The following is a 20232-nucleotide window of genomic DNA, read 5'->3' as shown; positions in this document are numbered from 1 at the left end:
TGAAATCAGTTTTAAAAAGGTAAGCATAACATTTATATAAATGTTAAAAAATCAAGATCATTATTATTATTATCATTATTATTATTATTATCATTTTTACTATTATTATTATCATCATAATTATTGTTGTTGTTGTTATTATTATTATCATTATTATTTTTATTCATTCAGTCATTCGTTTTCCTAGCCGCTTAATCCAATTCAGGGTTGCTGGATTATTATTATTATTGTTATTATTATTATTATTATTATTATTATTATTATTAATAATAATAATAATAATAATAATAGTATTATTATTAGGCAATGCACACTGAAGTATCAGCCTCCTCAGTGCCACTCTCCAAGATTTAAAAAAAAAAAAAAAAAAAAAAAAAAAAGTAATCCAAGAATGTGAAAGGGGCGTCACACATTTACAAATATAAATATATTACGAAGTTGGAAATACAATATATACTGTATATATATCTATACATCTATATCTATATTTATCTATATCTATCTATCTATATATATGTGTCACCAAATGAAGTATTTTGTATCCTATTCGCATCTGCCATTGAACGCACCTTAAAAACCGCGTGACGTAAAGTATTTGGTTTGGCGCTGAGAAAAGTTCCACTGGTCTCCGGTCAGATTTATGGCAAGGTTGCTGCTTGTGAATTCATGTTGCGACGCGACGGACAACTGAAGTCAGATCTGTGAACGGAAACGGAAACTCGTGCTTCATTCAACTCTTGGCGCGCGCGTCTTCCCAGTCTTTGGCGCCACAGACATAATTCACAAGTCACTGTCAGCATCAGATTGTTCACTGAGCAGACGTTCCAGAAAAGTTGTTTTTGTGGCGAATTGAGCATTTCACAGCCATGACAAAACTCACAGAAGGCGCCATTGAGGTAAGGCAAATTGAATTTGAGAAACTATAACGCTAAATTGTGTATTTTGAGACCAGCCGACGTTTGATATTCCTGTGTGCATTACCTTCTAGTAGTCAATGGCTGTTGTAGCTAGCAATCAGTCATTTGCTTATATGTTTGCACCCTTTTTCCATCTAAAATCAATAAGTTACCGACGATAGCTTTATGTTTAATATTTTTTAAACGTTTGTTAACTGACAATTTTAGCAAGAATAAAAATTTGTGTGGTCGCTGATTATAAATGGTTGATTTAGCGTTTGGAGAAAGTTGCCGTGATTTAAAGGAAACAATTAAAAAGCGAGCGTCTTTGTTTTGTTTTTAGGCTCTTGCAAATGGCACGGCTACCAGCGATGCAGTGCTTCAGTTGGTGGTGAGTAATCCCGATGACATTTTGATTTAACTTTGTCTGCAACATTGCTATATGTTTTGTCACTTCCTTCTTGGCTTGATCCACATTTTGTCAACTTGTGAAATCAAGTATGGATCAGTTAAGTGTGATACTATGTGAAGATGGAAGTAAACCATTAAACATTTTCCTCAACTTTATTTATAAAGCCATGTAACAAAAACATAAAACAAAAAAAACAAAAAAAAAAAAAAACAAACAAAAAAAACAAACAAAAAAAAAACAGGATCTGAAACAAAGTGTTGCACACAATCAGCCAAAATAACAACAGAATAAATGGTTAAGACAAAGAAATAAAACAATAAAACAATAGGTCATACAAGAAATAAGAAATTAAAACAAAATAAACCCAATAATTAAAACTAACCAATCAAAACCAAAGTATAACACACTGACCAGAAGCAATCTTGCGCTGGCTTAAAGGCCAAGGAATAAAAATGGCTTTTAAGGTAAGTTTTAAAAAGGGACAGTGAGGAAGCTTGTCTAATGTGGAGGGGAAGCTCATCCCACAGCTTCGGACAGGCAACTGAATAAGCTCTGTTCCCTCTGAGCTTCTCTTTGGACCTCGGTACATTCAGGAGCAGCAGGTCAGCTGACCTGAGACACTGAGCAGGAGTGTGGGGAGGAGAAGGCCAACAGGAGAAGGAGAGGCCCGACCATTTAAAGATTTAAAAACAATGGGTGAGTTACACCACCGTATGTGAATGGATTGTGGATGCCTGGGCTTAACACAAGGGTAGGCAACTCCAGTCCTCGAGTGCCACAGTCAAGGTCAAGATCAAAGATACTTTATTCATCCCCAAGGGGAAATATATCCTGCAAATGTTAGGAGTTTCCCTGCTGCAACACACCTGATTCAAATCAATGGCTTATCAGCAGACTTGTGCAGTATGTCAAGCTCTCCACAAGTCTGCTAATTAGGTCTGATGTGTGCCAGGTGTGATTCAGCAGGGAAACTCCTCACATTTGCAGGACTGTGGCACTCGAGGACCGGAGTCGCCTACCTTTAACATATCTCTATTGATTGTTGTCCGGGCCTTCACAAAAACCGTTATCATTGCTAAACATCCAGCCAGCAACGACACAGACTCTGACAACGAAGAGAGAGAATCCGCTCTGCTTGATGGCGAAATTGTCCTGCTGTTCAATTCTGACACAGAAGATGAGGACTTTGACGGATTTGGTACAGCAGACTGATTAAAAATGTATATTTTAAAATAAGTAGCTGTACTGTTTTGAATGAAGTTCAATCAAACTCACCGTTTTGTTTTCATCTTTGTTTTACTTTCTTCTTAGCAGGCGGCCATTAACGCAGAGCGCCTTATGTGTGACCTGAAGACAAAACATATACTCTGTAGTTGAGGCTGCACCTTATGATGTAGTGCACCTTGTGGCCTGCAAAATACGGTACTTCAGTTAGGAGGCGTGTAGCTGCGTTTTGCACCAACTGGAGACGTGCGAGGGAGGACTGGCACAGTAATCCAGACGAGATGTAATGAAGGCATCCATTACTGTTTCAGAGTGCTGCTGTGCAAGGAAAGGTTTTACGTTAGCCAGCTGTCTAATATAGAAAAAGCTCGACTTCCAAGATTGATCCCTGGGGCAGTAAATACAAAAAAAAAAAAAGGAAGCAGGGGCCCTAAAATCAACCCCTTCCCATAAGGAAGTGGAGCAGAACTGGATTCAACATTTCCAAAACTCGCGGTCATACTTCTGTCAGACAAATAAGAATTGAACCACTCCAATGCAGTACCACAGATAGCCTAAGTGTCATAACCGAGCCACTAAAGTGTTGTGATCTACAGTGTCAAAAGCTGCTGTCAAATCCAATAAAATAAGAATAGTATATTCATCTCAGTCATTTGCCAAGAGAATGTCGTTGAATACTTTTATTAAATCTGACTCAGTGCTGTGTCGTGTTTTAAAGCCAAACTGAGTCTCCTATTGAGTTTCCTGTTGTTAACATGTTAGTATTTCTACAGTTGTTACTCAAGTATTAAAAAAAAATATATGTATGTTTGTGTCTATATGTGTGAATGAGTGTGTGTATTTATCAAGATCTTTCTTATGATGAGAGATTTTAAAACTGCATACCACGCTTTGACAGATGCCTGTGATATTATGTGAACAGGAAAACATTTCATGTTATTTAGGAATATATGAATTTGTTTCAGAATATTCGCAAGATTGAGGGAGGAAATGGGCCTCCTCGGTACCGGGTGATGATGAGTGATGGACGGCACACCCTGTCATGTAAGTTTGGTGTTATGTACTTGTGTTTTTTACTGGTGCTTTACATATGCTTCACCAGTGTCTTGTTGATTTTCTTAAGTTCTCACACACATTTTAAGGGTTAAAAATATTTAAATATCAATGAACTTGAAATTCGACAATTTAAAAATAAAAGAAATCTAATAAATATGATATAGGAATCTCTTATGAATCTGATTCAGATTCATAAGAGAAAGTATTACATTTAGATTTTAAGGAAGACATTCCACCATATGGCCAAACTTTAGATCAGGGGTGCCCAGCTCTGGGACCCGAGGGCCACTATCCTGCAAGTTTTCTCCGTATCCCTGTCCAACACACCTGATTCAAACTAATCACTGACTGTGCAGAACTTCATCTGCTGTTGGATCCGTTTAATGCAAGCCAGGTGTTTTGGAACAAGGATCCATCAAAAACCTGCAGGACAGCACCCCTCAAGGACCAACTTTGGGCCCCCCTGCTTGAGATAAAAGATAGAAGATCACTTCAATTGCTTTTGAAATATCGTGACACAGATTCTTACAGGCTTTCTTGATTTTATTTCATATTCTGTCTACTGCTTAACTATATATTTAAAGAGGCCACATAGCTGACAGAACAACTTTTGAGATCTTACTTGCATTGTTTTTTTTTTCCTTTTTATCTTGTCTGCTTGTTTACAGCCTTCATGCTCTCCACTCAACTGAATTGCATGGCTGAAGAGAACATTTTGGCTCCAAATTGCATCTGTATTCTCAAGAAACATGTGACAAATATGTTGAAGGATGGCAGGTACTCAAACTTTTTTTCTTTTGTTTTAAATTCTGTAAATAATATTTTAAACCATTTTTCAAAAGCTAAATGAGAATAGACTAAATCCCAAATGTGTATTTATGGTTCTTCTCTCCTGCCACAGGCGAGTGGTAATCATTCTGGAAATTGATGTCATCAAACCTGCTGGAGAGTTTGCAGATAAAATAGGAGAACCTACACCTTTCATTGAGGGTAAATTTCCAAAATGCACATCATTAATGGTGCAGCATATCTTGGCTGCATGTATAAATGTTATATGTGTAAAAGTGAGACTGGCATTGAAAACTGTCTAAGTCAGACATAATGAGTCATGGTGTTGCTACAGGCCAGTGCTAACGTTAAGTCCTCCTTGCAGGTCAGAGTAAAAGCCAACAGCCTGCCCGAGTCCCAGAAAACAGACCTCCACTGCAGCCACAAAATAAAAATGAAGGTGAGCTTGTGCTTCTGTTGTAACTACTGAACATGACTCCAAGTGAGTAGACTTCAGAATTTAAATGGTTTTCTTTAGCTTATTTTAGTCAGAAAAGTAGTTCAGTGTCCACCAGATGGCGCCATTTTTCTCTTCCTGATAGTATAACATTTATTCATTCATTAGTAAGTTTCATAACTGACCCATACAAATAAATGTATAACTTCATTTATATATATAAAAAAAAAATAAAAAAAAATTCTAGCTACTTTAAATCATCTTGGGAGAGTTTTCCCACCTGTAGTGCTTGACTCACAAAATTGACACCAATCCATAGAGTTTCCTGTCAGTGCTTGGCATCATGAACTGCTTCTGTATGTACTGGTGTTGTTTGTCTCTTCCTATGTATGCCATTAATTGGATTTTCTCTGTGTTATTCTGAATTTACGAGGGATTTTATTTTTTAAAAGAACATGATTGCAGACACTAGATTAGCTCAACAAATGCATACATTTGTGAAACACTGTTAGATATCTGCATCAAAGATGAGCAGATGATCACAGTACTGCTAATAACTTAACTAGGAGCAACATGAAATTCAGCTGTCAGAACGGTTTTGCGGTCTTCTTGCGTGTGTCATAGCAGGTATTCATCCTCCTAATCTGCCACTTGGGAATTGAGGTTGTGGCAACCACCCTCCTCATCAGCAGAGTCATTGTTCAATTCTCTGTGCGCGTTGCTTGATCTGGGGGCTTAATTACCAGAAGTGCAGTGGTTGGCAAAACGGGAGGACTAAAGTGGACACTTTGAACTCTAATCCGCCACGTGAGATGCACACAAATCAAATGTGCAGTGCTTGTTCAAATGGAAAATCTCAGTCAGGCAGTGTATCTCTAGGGGAAGAGCAGCTCCAGTTTGTTATAGCGTTTCACACTTTGCCCTAATTCTGTGAAATGTGAATCAAACTTCTCACCAAAACTTGGTTTGATAATATTGGTTTCGTGTTCAAGTCTCTCCTGTTTGCAAGTCCCAAGTCGGGAGTGGTAAATTTACTTTAAGTTGATCGCTATTTTCCTTTGATGCAACTTCCCTCATATAGTGACATAATTACAGTAATCAGGCAGTTGCAATCCAAAGAAATTGGATTTTGGTAATTTGTCTGTGATGAATAATGTATGTGCCTCTTTTTTGACTCCTCTCCATCAGTGCTCTTCGTGGATCATTTATTTTTATTTTTTCTTCATTCCTCAAGCAGTGAACAGAGGTTTGAACAGAGACTTGGGGAAGAAGGCTCCTCCTGCTCTGCTCAGTACCCCGGGGGGCAGCTCCAAAGTTGTGCCAATTGCCAGCCTCAACCCCTATCAGTCCAAGTGAGTATGTTTCTCAGACATCAGGGAATTTCAAAAGTCTCTCATTAAAGATGCATTACTGCACATAACAAAGTAGAAATAAAGAGTTTGCCACCACTCTATAATTCAGTGGAATCCTATATAGTCACCCCGCCAAGGGGACGCTTTTTTACTTTTGCTTGAGATTATTGTATTATCGAGACATATTTACATCTATTAAAAACAAAAGGAACTTAAGTAAACAAATACCAATGTGGTTTGACGTTTATTAATTTTCATTACATTTCTCTTTTTTTTTTTTTTTTATTTATTTATTTATTTATTTTTTTAATCAGATGTTTTTAATTATTTAAATGCAGAAACTTGATATTTTGACCTCCTCTGTTTAATGAGTGCAGCTGTTGCATCCAACAAGATTTGTCTCAGGTTGTCTTTTGTAAAAATCTACCATGAAATGATAGTTGTATGTAAATACACTGATACCAGTGTGTATCTGTCTAAAACATTTGTTGCTAAAACTGGCGAGAGCTGACATGGTCATGCAATTAAACTGCAGAGATCCTTCTCACAGAGGATTGGCTAAAGACAGATATTACTGATAATTATACCTACGACTCCATTCTGATGACAAATGCCATTGCTAGATTAATGGTACTTACTATGCTTTAAAAATGATTAAATAAAACTCAAAATAACTAGTTATTAAAATTGATCATATACAGACAGAACAAGTAAATGGTGTTGGTTCAGGATTATGCTGAGTCATGCCAAATAAGCGCCAGAGGGCAGACTATTAACACCTCGAGTCGCTAAATGAATGGTTGTCTACACGCATACTGTATATAACCTTGACATTCTAAACTCATGAGCTTTTTATTTTTATCAAGTGCTGACTTTTTTCTTTTAAACAGGTGGACAATTCGTGCCCGTGTGACCAACAAGAGCGCCATTCGCACATGGAGCAACTCCCGGGGTGATGGCAAGCTCTTTTCCATGGAGATTGTAGATGAGAGTGTAAGAGCATAGTCCTTTTTGTTGTGATAATTAACTAAAAATTCCTCAAGTTTCAAGTGTAGGTTCTTTGTCTTGCCAGATTATTGACGTGATTGTGTCGTCTGTTACAGGGAGAAATCCGAGTCACTGGTTTTAACCAAGAGGTGGATAAATTCTATAGTCTAATTGAGATTGGCAAGGTGAGATTTTCCTTCAGATATTTATTCAATATGTCCTAATTATCTGCCAAATCTGCCTTTCTTCATGCTGTTTAAAGCAGATTTGGCACCATACTCTTCTATCAGCAGCTGCCAGTACTTTGAGAGTTAAACCACAGACTCTATGAATGAGTCATCTGGCTGCACTGTACCAATACAATAAGCAGCTTATGATCATCTGCCAGCCTTTGTTGATCTCCCCTTGCCCCAAACCCCCAACCCCCCGCTGTCTGAAGTCCTGTCTTGTGTGTACTGTTCAGTCAGGTGAAATGCTCCCCAGATCTCTGATTAACATGTGCTTCATCCATCTGTTGGAACCAGGTCTACTACATCTCAAAGGGCTCTCTGAAGATTGCCAACAAGCAGTACTCATCATTGAAAAATGACTATGAGATGACACTGAATGGCGAGTCCACCATTATCCCCTGTGAGGACAGCTGTGATGTTCCAATGGTGCAATGTGACTTTGTCTCTATTGGAGAGTTGGAGAACAGAGACAAAGATGCCATCGTTGGTAAGGAGCTCATATGCCCAGGCTTTTCTGACTTCAGTCCACCACATGGTCTGAAGTGATGATGGTCTGAAGTACTGGTATTTGTTAGGTCAGGCGTGTGCACCTCTTGCTCTGCACAAGTCTGCTAATTAAGTTTGAGTCCTTGCGTGTTGCCGCAGGAAAACTAACATTTCCAGGATTGTAGCCCTCAAGGACTAGCGTTTCCCACCCCTTGTTGAGGGGGACTTGGTGGGTTAAGAGTCAGTTATAAGTAGAGATCAAAGTTATTATATGTAGGGCTGAGTGATGTAGCTGAAAAATATACATAAATCACAACTTTCCATATTGTCTGGCATTCATTTGTATCACAATTCTTTGCAGTACTGTCAGGTTTAAAAAAAAAATTAAAGAAACTGGAGATTAATTCAACATGTTACTAACATAAAAAATAAATAAAGCAAATAAAATAAGATCACTATCAGAATCTTTATTAGCAAGAAAGATAAAGCTTTCTTGCTGGCTTCTGTTCACTGCCGTGAAGAAGCAGCTGCATCAGGAATGTTTTCTTGCGGAAAACAGATCAAACTCTAAAATTTTGAATAGCACCCACCAGTAGCACCACTTTGTTTATGAACACATATAAGTATTATAAATAATATTAAATAAATTATTGACATTAAAAAGTATTGATTAAATTGTAACTATAAGACTTGAAAACTATCAGAATCTACATAAATTAGAAGATTAAGTGTGTTTTTTCTTTTTTTTCTTTTATTTAATGGAATTAGCACAGTTGACTGCTTGGAACAGCTAAACAAGCAGATCTATTTGGTGCCAAACTGGCAGATTGCACTTGCATTTTAATGTATTCCCTGTCATCACTTGGGTGGCTTTTTTTAGGATAACTATAAGTCCTGTCTGACATATCTTGCTTTCCTAAGTTCCACATTCAGTCATTCTTCTGGTCTAACTTTAGCTTCTCAAGCAACTTATGGAAATGTGGCATGAAAACAACTGATTGGCTGCACATTTGCACCATGTCTTGAGACTGTGTATGACATTATAGTTTAAGAAATATATAATATGAATTTCTTATTTAAATCATGCAACTGTAAGTGGACTAAAAGTTTCCCAGAGTAGCTTTCATTGTGGCAAAACCTCACAAACCCACCATATTTTCAAGAATATGAGGATACGTGATACAAATGTAAGCTGAGAATTCGGTGGTTGTAGACAAATAAAGTACATGTTTACTGTGTAACACAGATTTATTTTTGATTACAGATGTAATTGGTGTGTGCAAGAGTGTAGACGAGGTGACTCGCCTCACAACCAAGTCTAACCGCGAAGTATCGAAGAGAACACTTCATCTCATGGACATGTCAGGGAAGTTGGTGACTGTGACGCTGTGGGGAGAAGAGGTGAGTAAAGACAAAGTACATTGCAGCACAGGTTCTGTATCTGGACCTTGTTTACTTTTTTATGGAGACCAATAACAAGTTTGTTGGAATAATTAAGCTTCTATAAAGCTTTTTTTTTATTTGGCTTTATTGTATTTAGTGGTAGATGTCAGAAGGCGAACAATCTGCACTTTGTTTCTTATAAATGAACACACTTAAAATTACTGACTAAACATAACCAAACTGCAGTCATGTTTTTTAAATTTATGGCTCATTGTATTACACAGTATTACACTGTTATGGACAGGAAAAAGTTATTTTTTAAATGTCCCGAAAAAGTTGTTTGCGATGTGCACAGCATTGTCAATGTCACGCCGCAGCATGAAAAATATTCTGGTTGCTCCTTGATGTGTTTACCAAGACTTTAAATAAATTCTATTTGTAAAATCTTATTGGAAACGTTACTGTGGCCAGTTTTAGGTTTGGTCCCCGTTACATTTTTATCCTCGCTTTCCATTTGTTTCCTTACTGTAAAGAAGAAAAACCATGACTTTAAAACCAAGGTAGACACTACACCGTGATTTTGCTGTACCGTTTAATATCCATATATTTTTTCTTGATTTGTAAAATAGAAAATAAGTTTACAAAAGAAAAAAACAACTTGGTCATTTGAATGCCAATTTGTGTCTTTGCTTTCTTTAGGCAGAAAAGTTTGATGCCTCGGGGCAGCCCATTGTGGCCATTAAGGGCGCGAAGCTTTCCGACTTTGGAGGCCGATCCCTTTCTGCATCCTTCAGCAGCACCTTGATGATCAACCCCGATATCCCAGAAGCATACAAGCTTAGGGGCTGGTAGGTGTATCTAATGTTTATTCATTTGGTGCCGGAATTTCTACCTCATATTCTGTCAGATGTACACAGACTCTTATGTAGCAGGTGTTAAACAAGGCACCCAGGATGTTTTTCATCCACCACAGTGTCACCTATTGCTCATTGATAAAACCATTAGAATCTAAAAACTGAGCACATTTATATGGCAGGTTCCCATTTCCTAAGTTGCAAGAGTGCATGTTCAGATTCTCATTATCAAGATTAGCTTTCCCCCATTAGGTACAATGTGGGGGGGGGGGGGGGGGGGGGGTGCTTCAGTGAAGCACTGCATATAAATGGAAACCATATTTAATCTGTGGAAATGCATTTTTTCCTGCTTCTAATCTCCTTTCCAAATGAAATTAAATCCAGACTCATTCCTGTGTGATTATGTTGATTGGAGCATTTCTCTTCCCCCAGTGTGTGCACTGTTATGTTTGTCTTCACTTAAACACATAGGATTAGGTAGAAATTGGCCAAGCTACACATTACTTTGAAAATGACAGTGTGTATGTATGCTTGCAGTTGTATGCATTACTCTGTAGTTACACGAATGTGTTAGATAGTACAATAACCCAATTTATTCTTTGAAGTTTTGCCTTTTTATTTATTTTTTTCCTGTTTAAAAAGAAAAAACTTGATCCTCTGTACTTTGTTCCTCTTTTTTCTTTTGCTGCATTTGCCAGTTGCTCCAATTTTCATTTCTTAAATTATTTCTCTTCCCTAGTGTATACCATGACAAAAATAATTATGCATTCTATGCGTGTCTGTGTGAGAGATGGCTTCTTTTAAAATGCCTTATTTAGTTAATGCTGTTTTGTTAGTTTACTCTGTAAAGTGGCACATGTTGGCACACGATTGATAGATTAGGGTCTACTCTTGTGGGCTGGCAGGGTGGAGGCTGTGATTTAACCTTACGCCAGCACTGTGACATATGGACTGATAGGTCCACTTTATAAGTCTTGCTTAAGCAAACCATGTCTTACTCTTCCCCTTTGACATAAATTCAAGTGGCTGTGTTTGTGTGTGAAGGTCCAATCACGTCAATACAAATGGTTTAACTTATTTTCCTCCCAGTACCAGTTAGAGACTGCAATGCTGCATGAAACAAGGCAGTAGTTGTGATTTACTTTGAGACAAGTTCAGGGGAGTCTTTTCTTCTACCTTAAAAAAATGTTGCCGTGAGTACACAAAGCAGTGAAATGTGACTGCTTAGCAGGTGACGGAGTCAAATCAGAAAAGCAGCTGTTTAAATGAGATGCCTTTCATACTTTTTCATCATACTTTGTAAGCTAATTTTTAGCAATAAATTCTGGTAAAAGCGGCTGTTGGGTCTTTTGTTATAATGACATTAAAACTGCATAAAGAAGGTATTACAATGAAAGAAACTCATACTCTCATCTACCTGCACACCATTAAGTTCCCATTAAGACTTTTTTTTTTTTTTACTCGTTCCTCTTAGGTTTAATGTTCTCTACTTTGTCACTCATACTGACAGCCAGAAGTAACAAAACTTGGGCAGTGTATTCATGTAGGTTTTGAAGTCAGTCATAGTCATAAATTGAAGGAAGCCAGACTTGATTCATAACTCTCAATTCAAGTTAATCTGTAAAACAAAAAATGATTTTGTCATGAAATGTTTATTTAACAAATGTTTTGTCATTTCACCTTATTTTGAGGTCTTATCTAAATTAATATAACACATTGTTAATGTTAGTTTTCATTTTAGGACTGCCATATTCACATTACATGCTACATGTTTCATTGGACCCTAAGATGATTAATGTGTTTGCATCCTTGTCCCATAAGATGTGAAGTGTATAATAAAAAAAATGTGGGGAAAAAAAGAGCACAGGAATAAAAAAAAAAAAACTTGACCTTCAACTGCAGTCAAGGGTGCTGAAACATTATTGCTTTACTCCTGCAGAGACATTTTAATTTGATTGTGTTTTGGTGCATACCTCTGGGACTTTTTCCAAATGAATAGACTATCCTTGGTGGGCTGTTGTCTTCAACTGATGCAGTGGTGCTGCTCAGTAGTTGTGAGTGTGCTCATATGAATAGCTGATGTGAAGCTCTATAATGACTTGGTAATTAATCTTACTGAAAAGGAATGGCTTTAATTATGTTTTTTTCACTTATATATATATATATATATATATATATTCTAAGGATGTCTTGGTAAGCACTAATACATGTTTTTGGTTAACCTGGGATAAATATGACTCTACATTGGCTTTGTCTTTTTGAGCTGACTTACGCATAGCTGCTAACTATATGAAGCCAACACTTACATTCAACTGTGCAGATATACATGTCCATTAGATGGCAACAGCACATTAAAAGATGGTCAGGCTGTCTTTCCCCATATGACCAACCAGGGAAGTCACTTTTTTTTTTTCTTTTCTTAAATCTTTGTAAGGTTTATTGTTAGTGACGAACGCAATCAACATCACAAATTCACCATTATGTTAGTAACATGCACAAGCTGAGTATTTTTTTTTTTTCCCTTCCACATTTTGACTTCTACTTTCAGAGACGTGGCACATAGTTAGGGTAGTAATTATGCAAGTCAAGAAGCAAACAAGCGCTTTCCCTGGATTCTATTGCGCACAAATTTTCATTGGTGTGTAGAGTGTGTTAATGAAATGTTTCATTGCATTGTGAGCTGGAATGATAACAAAAAAGTGGTAAGTTATCAGCAAAATGTATTTATGACATAAATGTTACGTCAGCAGCTGAACAGAAGACTGATTGGAGTCTGAAGACATTGCAGGTTTTTCACATTACATTATGCTACCTGTGGTGGACCATGAGTTAATCCTGAGCTGTTGTTAAGACATTGTCCTGGTTGTGGAGACTGCTTCTGTCTGGGGCTTTGATTGCCATAAAGAAGTGTGCTTGGTCATCAAAGGCATTCTTTTCTTACTTATTACTGTGTGCACAGCCTCTCAAAACTGTCTCTTTTTCTTGTTGGCTGCTGAGTATTGCAACATTTGATGAATGGAAATGGAAGGTCAGCCTTTAGATAACAAAACTTGTACCTTAGAGTTAACAAAGATATTTTGCTATAAGCTGGTTTTTAAGGAAATTTAACCAGAATATCATACTTGAAATGAATCCTTGTTTTTCTTTTTTTTGTTCTGTTTGCAATGCTGATGGTTTGCGATGCCAATTTTGCATATTTAAAATGTTTTCCAGTTTAATCATTGATATTGTCAGGGCCACAAGTCCATATGGGAACCAAAGCCAGATCATTTCTGTGCTCTAAGATAGGGTGAGGTTAGCATTGATTTTCACAGCTATGCTGATAATATGCAGCTTTACATTGCTGTATAAACTGTATTTTAGATATAAAGTTGTCACTGGCAGAGAATTCCCTACAGCTTTAGCAGGACGAAATTGAAGTTTTAATTATCAGTCCTGAAGACAAGAGTGTGGTCATTCTTGGGAGTACATGACACCACCAAGGATGGGAGAAGGGCTTTGGGTGTGTGTGTATGTGTGTGTAAGTAAAATTGATTGATGGGGTTACAATTACACATTTAGGTGTGATGCAAGCAATGAATGGAAAAACCCAAATGCAAGTTTGCAAGCTTGTCTGCATGAGAATCCAACATCAACCTAAATTATGAGGATTATGAGCTATTTATCAGTCGCTGTTTGCATGTTAAGGTGTAATTGTGGAAAGTTGCAGCAGATCTTGTCTTTGCCAGCATGTCACCACAGATGAAGCTTTTAACATGTCACACACAAGATGGAGTGGTTGTATTTGTAGTATGTTTACCGGCCTCTGCTCAAGCATGAGAGTCTTTGCCTGGAGCTGAGAACACTGAGAGTTTTCCCTTTTATTCCTTCATGCTGCTGCTTCAGAAATGTTTCTGCTCCTGTACTGTCCTTGTTTAGCGACATACAGATTTGACATGCCTGTGGCATGTACATACAAACTTGACTTGGTGTAGTTGGGTTTACCAACCATGCTCCACTCTAAACATGGATTTGCCATCTACAGCTGATAGTTGCATGCTATCTGTCCAAACTAAAACTGTTTTCATCCATTTCCCAGAATCCCAGTTTTTCTCTGCACCATTTCATTTCAGTACTTGTATGATTGTTAAACAAAAGTATGTATTTTAAGAAGCTACTGTAAGCATGGTTTGTTGAATTTATTGAGTTCTAATGACTTTAAATTAATGTTATGTCAGATGCCCAGAACAATTGTGCTTAACCTTTAAGTGTAACACATTGTATATCACTTGTTGTCTTTTTAATCTTACCATTTGAGATGTTCAGTCATGGCAGAAAAATTACATACACACTTTGGAATAGTTTTGTTGAAGCTCTTGAATGACAGCAGACACAATAATACAAATCTGTGCAGGTATTAAGGTTGTCACCATACTAAAACTTCAAACTCAGTACTGATAGTAAGGATGACACTCAATACTTGATTTAATTTTTCCGTTCTATAGAGAGGAAACGAAACACTTTTTTTTAACACTGTCAGAACACCACCAAATTACCATCAGAACTCATGGATGGAAAAATATGAAAGAATTCCAGAAAAGATATCACAATGTGGAATAACTGTGTAATTGTTGAGCTCCATCTTTTGCAGCTATACTCTTCTCAAACTGCTCACTGTAGTGCTACAAACAAAAAAACAGAAATGACTTCAACCTTTGCGTAGTGTACTTAACATGTGTAATTTTCATCGCTATAATTGACAAAAGATGAAGTAAATAAACATACGAGTTAAGTTGATCAACATGTTAAATATTTTTAACAAGCCTGAGATTAAAGTTCACATAATATGAGCAGGAACCTGGTCCTCTACAATGCACTTGGCAACGCTTGTGTTAAAAAAATTTTTTTCTTTTCTGTGTGGTGATTTGGTATCTGTATTTTTTATTTTTGCTGGCAGGTTGGGGTTGAATTTGTGGCTGTTTAGGTCTGGTCGTTGGACCCCTTCCCTCAGTCTCAGACTGGCACTATAAGAGAGAAATAATAACCATTAGATACAAATGACTGAGTTCTGAAACCTGGCAGCATGGCTGACTATAACTCTGGATGTTAGGCATGACCTTTGACATTATTTGTGAATTCCAGGTTTTTAAGCCAAAACTTAAAAGAAACAAAACCTCATTTTGCACAGCACAATGGAAAATACGAGTATATTGTGTCATTGCCATGATAAAGCACAAAGTATAGTTGTTTATGAGCTTGCTGGACAGTGGAAACTATATTGATATTATGGTTGAATGGAAACTTGCACATCCCTCTTGATACTCTGCATATATTTTTAAATGACATTTTAGTCCATTCTTGAAGGAGGTTGCCCACTGCAGTGCCTTTTAAAAATATCAATACCTGTGTTATTTGACGTCTGTCTAAATAATAAATTTTAGTACAGGGAGTATTAATATAGTAGAATTGTTTTTTTTTTTTTGTTTTTTTTTTTTAAATAAACACCAGCAGGTACATGATTGAGCCACAGAAGAAACTGCTCACATTTGCCAGAAGTGGGAATTCAACAAGCCCATGTGTTGCTTCGGCCATAGTCTGAATCATTAATTGGTAATAATTTCTAATTAACCATGCTTCTGGGAGGGAAGCTAGGCATGCTGTCCATATTTACAACCAGACCTCCCACTGTGTAACACTGCCTTGTGGCAGATTGATAAGATCTGTTGATCTTTGACCATTTTAAACTAGTTTATTTTTTTTCCTCAGCTTAATTTGCTCTTCTGCTGTGCTCTCTCCTTTCTATTGTCTTTCTCAAGTTACTGCAACTATTGGTTGAAAATGGGTTTCTGATCTCACTGTAACAGCCCTGACCCATCTGTTGTCGATTCATTTCACAACACTTTTGGCCTTCAGTTCTCTCAGATGAGCTATGCTTGTTTTGACAAACACAAACAGAATCTGTGCCAGGGGAAAAAAAAAAAAAAAAAAAAAAAAAAAAAAAAAAAAAATATATATATATATATATATATATATATATATATATATATATATATATATATATATATATATAGATATATTTTTTTTTTGTCTAGTGTTTTTTTTCCTCCCTAGAACATCAAGTGAACATTTCAGTATTAATTCAATTTTATAAAATTAACTTCTGAAAAACATTCCCATGGTTTAAATTTAACCCAGTCTAATGGCAGAATTGGAATCTAATATTGACATCAGTGTTTTTATCAGTGCATAATTATGGGAAAATAAGTCTTTTAAAAGATGCAATGCTGTGTCTGCAGTATGCCTCTCAATGGTATTGTGAGAGGAAGGTGAGCTTCACTTGGTTGCAGTTCTGTTTTTTGCTATAGTGTAGTAGGAAAAACTAAATGTGGTAAGATGTGACTAATTTCCTAAAAATTGATAAAATACATCTGAAGAAGTAACTAATAGGTTGGGTATCTGCTCAAAGCTAAAATGAAAATCTGTACTTGCTATACTAAAACAAGGGCAGGATCAGCAGTCATTGATACTCATTTTAATTTCCATAGGTATGACCAGGAAGGCCACGCTATCGATGGACAGTCACTAACGGAGGTGAAAGGTCGCAGCGGAGGAAACACCAACTGGAAAACTCTGTCCGACGTTAAAACCGAGCATCTGGGACATGGAGACAAAGTATGCACATGCACAGCTTTCTTTTAACATTTAAACATTATAGTAGCTTCAGATATGTTGTTATTCAAGGAAGACTTGTGAAGCTATTCAAGGATTAGCCAAAAGACTGCTGACGAATCCCAAACGATGAAAATGAAGGAGCTAACAGTTGAGCAGCATTTGATTTTATGAACTCAAGGCACACACATCAGGTCAGCGTATCTCATAAAAGTGCAGCACTACCAGGTGTGTGTGTTTAAAATCTGATCCCACTGATGTTCCTTTATCTCCCACTGCTCATTAATCCCTCTGCATTGTTTGTGTTGCCTTATAGTCCAGGTGTATGTTGTTGGTGAGATCAGTCTGATGAAAATATTTCATTAACATGTGAACAACTTTTTCAAGAGCTGTAAAAAAAAAACAAACAAAAAAAAACTGCGGTAGCAAGCAATGTATATTTAGGAATTGGATCATTAAAACTGCTGGAGTGCCCTCTATTGTATACTAGGAAAAGGTTGGGAAGATTACCTCAGCTAAGAAGTTGCAAGCATTATCTTACAGCCTCAGTTGAGTTTAAAAAAAAAAAAAGAATAAAAAAAAAAAAAAGAATAAATGAATCATTTTTAGGCTTGTGCTTCTCTTTGGAATGCGAGTGATCCTGTCATATTCCTGGTGCACATGTTAATCTGTAAAATAGCCACAGTAGTATGATTTCAACTTGCTTATGGAGTACTCAATGATCTGTTCTAATTACAATAATTACTTTTTGTTTAAAACTTTTTCATTTGCAAAACACCTCCTACAGTCTCAGATAGACTACCGCCAACAAGTTTCACATGCGTTTCTGTAGGAGGTAATCCTGATTACCTGAAGGGTGGAGATTTATAGGAAATTTGCATACACTAAGAGAAATAAATAAGTGGCTAGCTCAAGTTATTAGAAGCTGATATATTTTTGGTGGAAAAGTTGCTGTTTGTTTTTGTCATGTTGCAAAAAATGGGATACCTGGGTTGTGAGAAGAAGTCTGCATGCCCATGAGTAGGCAACAGGTGTGTAGTAGTGAATGGGAAGATCTTGTACACACCATCTTGCAAGGTGAATATCAAGAACAAAGTGCTGAGAATCCAGATGCAACAGTTGGCAAAACAGTGGCATATCTAAGCTTTCTGTTGGAGTATTATAGCATGAAATCGGACAGAGACATGGGCAAGGCCAGTTAGTATTTTCATACCTCTGCCCAAAGGATAATGGTAGGGGAGCTCTAGACCTACTCCTCATCTTCTTGACATTTGATGAGATCCATTTCTGACAGAGGAGTGGACCTGAGGCTGTCTTCCGGTATGGAGACATGCAGCGAACAGGGGCAATGAGGGTCAGGCTTCTTAAGACCTTTCCACCCAAATTCTGTTCCAGTTAATTGGTCATGTCATAAAGTCTCCACATCGCTCCTGTGCCCTCTCTGACAAAGTGGTCACCCACCTCATGCTGGCTTGACACAGTATTTGTAAAAGCCTGACAGAAGCAAGAAACGAGTCCCCTTTTCCTCCTCTTATTGACTAGTTACACACTAATGGGAGCCACATAGTTGATTAGTCGGACATCATGAAAGGCAGCAGTGGACAACTGCATTGTTTTTCGATCAATAAGAATAGTCATTAAAAAGTTTAGCTATCAGCAGTGGGTTGGACAAGAACAATGTTTCCTTTATTGCTGTCACTTACAAAACATCAGGGCTGTTTCTTCATCCGTAATAAAGTCGAGCATCAGTGTTTCTGTTCTAAAATGTAACTGAAGTCCAATTTGTTTCATTCATCTACACAACATCTGGGAAAGTGAGAAATTGGGATTCACAGTCCATTTTTTTTCCCCACGTACCAATATCTGAGGTTTAGTGCGGGCTGATAACAATCCAGATGCAAAACGGGTCATCTCATCTTATAAAGGGAGGGCAGCAACATATTCCTCTTTCTTCTTGAGCACCAACAGGAATAGTCTTCTGAATGAATGACAAGGGTAAAGCAGTTAGCCTAGCCCAGACCAGTTTAGGAGGGTACATGAAGATCAGAAGTCTAGTAAGAGAGCTATAATGTTGTTTTAATAGGATGGAAGTACAGTAGCTGAGTCACACCTTTTAACTTGGGGAGTTCTGTTGGGGGAGCTTGGCAAGAGGTGGGAGACTTTGTCAAGCAAATTTTAGGATGCTAATCTAGATAATTCAGTACATATGTGGTGTAGCCATTTGTTTACATTGAGACATTTGCCATTATAGCACATCCAGGTTACTTTTTATTTCATGTAGAGACTTGCAACATACTTTGGTGGAAATACAGCAGATTTACAAAGTTTTCTTCATGACACAAGCAGCAGCTCCCTCGCCAGTATGTCTGTGTCAGAAATTAATTGAAGTTGTTTTTAATCTGTGGATGTACTTGCTTAAAAGTTTATAATGTTAAATTCTCCAGAAAACAAAAGGACCACATCTGGTAAAAGTTGCATTTGAATCACATCATTAGACCCCTGACCTGCTAATATAGATTTTGGTCTTCTTTTCCCTTTTTTAGGCGGATTACTACACCTGCATAGCTACCATAGTCTATCTGCGCAAAGAAAACTGCCTCTATCAGGCATGCCCAAGCCAAGACTGCAACAAAAAAGTGGTTGACCAACAGAATGGCATGTTCCGCTGTGAGAAGTGTGATAAAGAGTTTCCCAACTTCAAGTACCGCCTCATCCTTTCTGTAAGTGATTCACATAGTTTCCCTCAAGCTTCTAAGACTTCTTTCTCCTTTTATCTGTTCCACGCTTGCACCCACATCATACACAAGCATCTAGACATACACAGACATTTCTAAATATTTGGGAAAGTTATTTTTTGAGTCAGTTCTTTAATCAAATTGGGGTCTATCTTTTCTTTGGGGAGTTCTGCGGGGGTTTTCAGAGGTGCTGCCTTCCATATGGCCCCTTTACTTGTACTACATCACCCTGAACATAAATGCGCTTGAATTTAGAAATGGTCAAACCCAGCTCTGCCATTTCTGGAACTCACCGTAAAGACAACTTTAGATTTTCTTCATGGTTGGTTACAGCTTTGTTGGGTTTAGTGTTGCTGCTCTCCATTCATTGCTTTCATCTTACAGACAAGGTAGGAATGCACATAAATACAGACCATTTGTCCTCAGCTTGTATGTGACTATTTTTTTAAATGACAAATTCTGTCAGCAACAGAAGTTGAGCAGCCAGACGTCTGAAATAAGCTGCTTTTGTTTTGTACCACTCACCCATTGACACGTTGTTGTTTTTCACAAGCTGTAACATAAGCTGTGAATCTGCTTCTACTAAATGTGTGTATGCGTGTTTACATGCAAGTACACTGCAGCTCTGTGTTTTGCCACAACACAAAGGCTATCTGCTAACACCTATATCAAACCAACCACATAATTGTAAGAAAAAAAACATAAAATATACTCATCTACCTTCACTGTTGCCTTTTTTCCTCC

General features: G+C 37.3%; 1 protein-coding gene across 1 annotated transcript in view; it reads left to right on the top strand.

The window, feature by feature from the left end:
• Window positions 1-866: 866 nt before the first annotated feature.
• rpa1 (replication protein A1) overlaps window positions 867-20232 on the top strand; it is a gene marked incomplete at both ends in the record, with an annotated part of 22941 nt that continues 3575 nt past the window's right edge. The window contains 14 exons of the mRNA XM_079246580.1: window positions 867-896; window positions 1240-1287; window positions 3498-3576; window positions 4257-4365; window positions 4490-4578; window positions 4742-4816; window positions 6051-6165; window positions 7056-7158; window positions 7269-7337; window positions 7677-7869; window positions 9133-9269; window positions 9951-10099; window positions 16630-16756; window positions 19297-19473. Of these exons, the coding sequence (XP_079102706.1) occupies window positions 867-896; window positions 1240-1287; window positions 3498-3576; window positions 4257-4365; window positions 4490-4578; window positions 4742-4816; window positions 6051-6165; window positions 7056-7158; window positions 7269-7337; window positions 7677-7869; window positions 9133-9269; window positions 9951-10099; window positions 16630-16756; window positions 19297-19473 (1500 nt within the window). The remainder of the gene's footprint in view (window positions 897-1239; window positions 1288-3497; window positions 3577-4256; window positions 4366-4489; window positions 4579-4741; window positions 4817-6050; window positions 6166-7055; window positions 7159-7268; window positions 7338-7676; window positions 7870-9132; window positions 9270-9950; window positions 10100-16629; window positions 16757-19296; window positions 19474-20232) is intronic.

Source organism: Telmatherina bonti (assembly GCF_933228915.1).
Source record: "Telmatherina bonti genome assembly, chromosome: 9".
Classification (NCBI taxonomy): domain Eukaryota; kingdom Metazoa; phylum Chordata; class Actinopteri; order Atheriniformes; family Telmatherinidae; genus Telmatherina; species Telmatherina bonti.
This window is presented reverse-complemented; position numbering and strand designations above follow the sequence as displayed.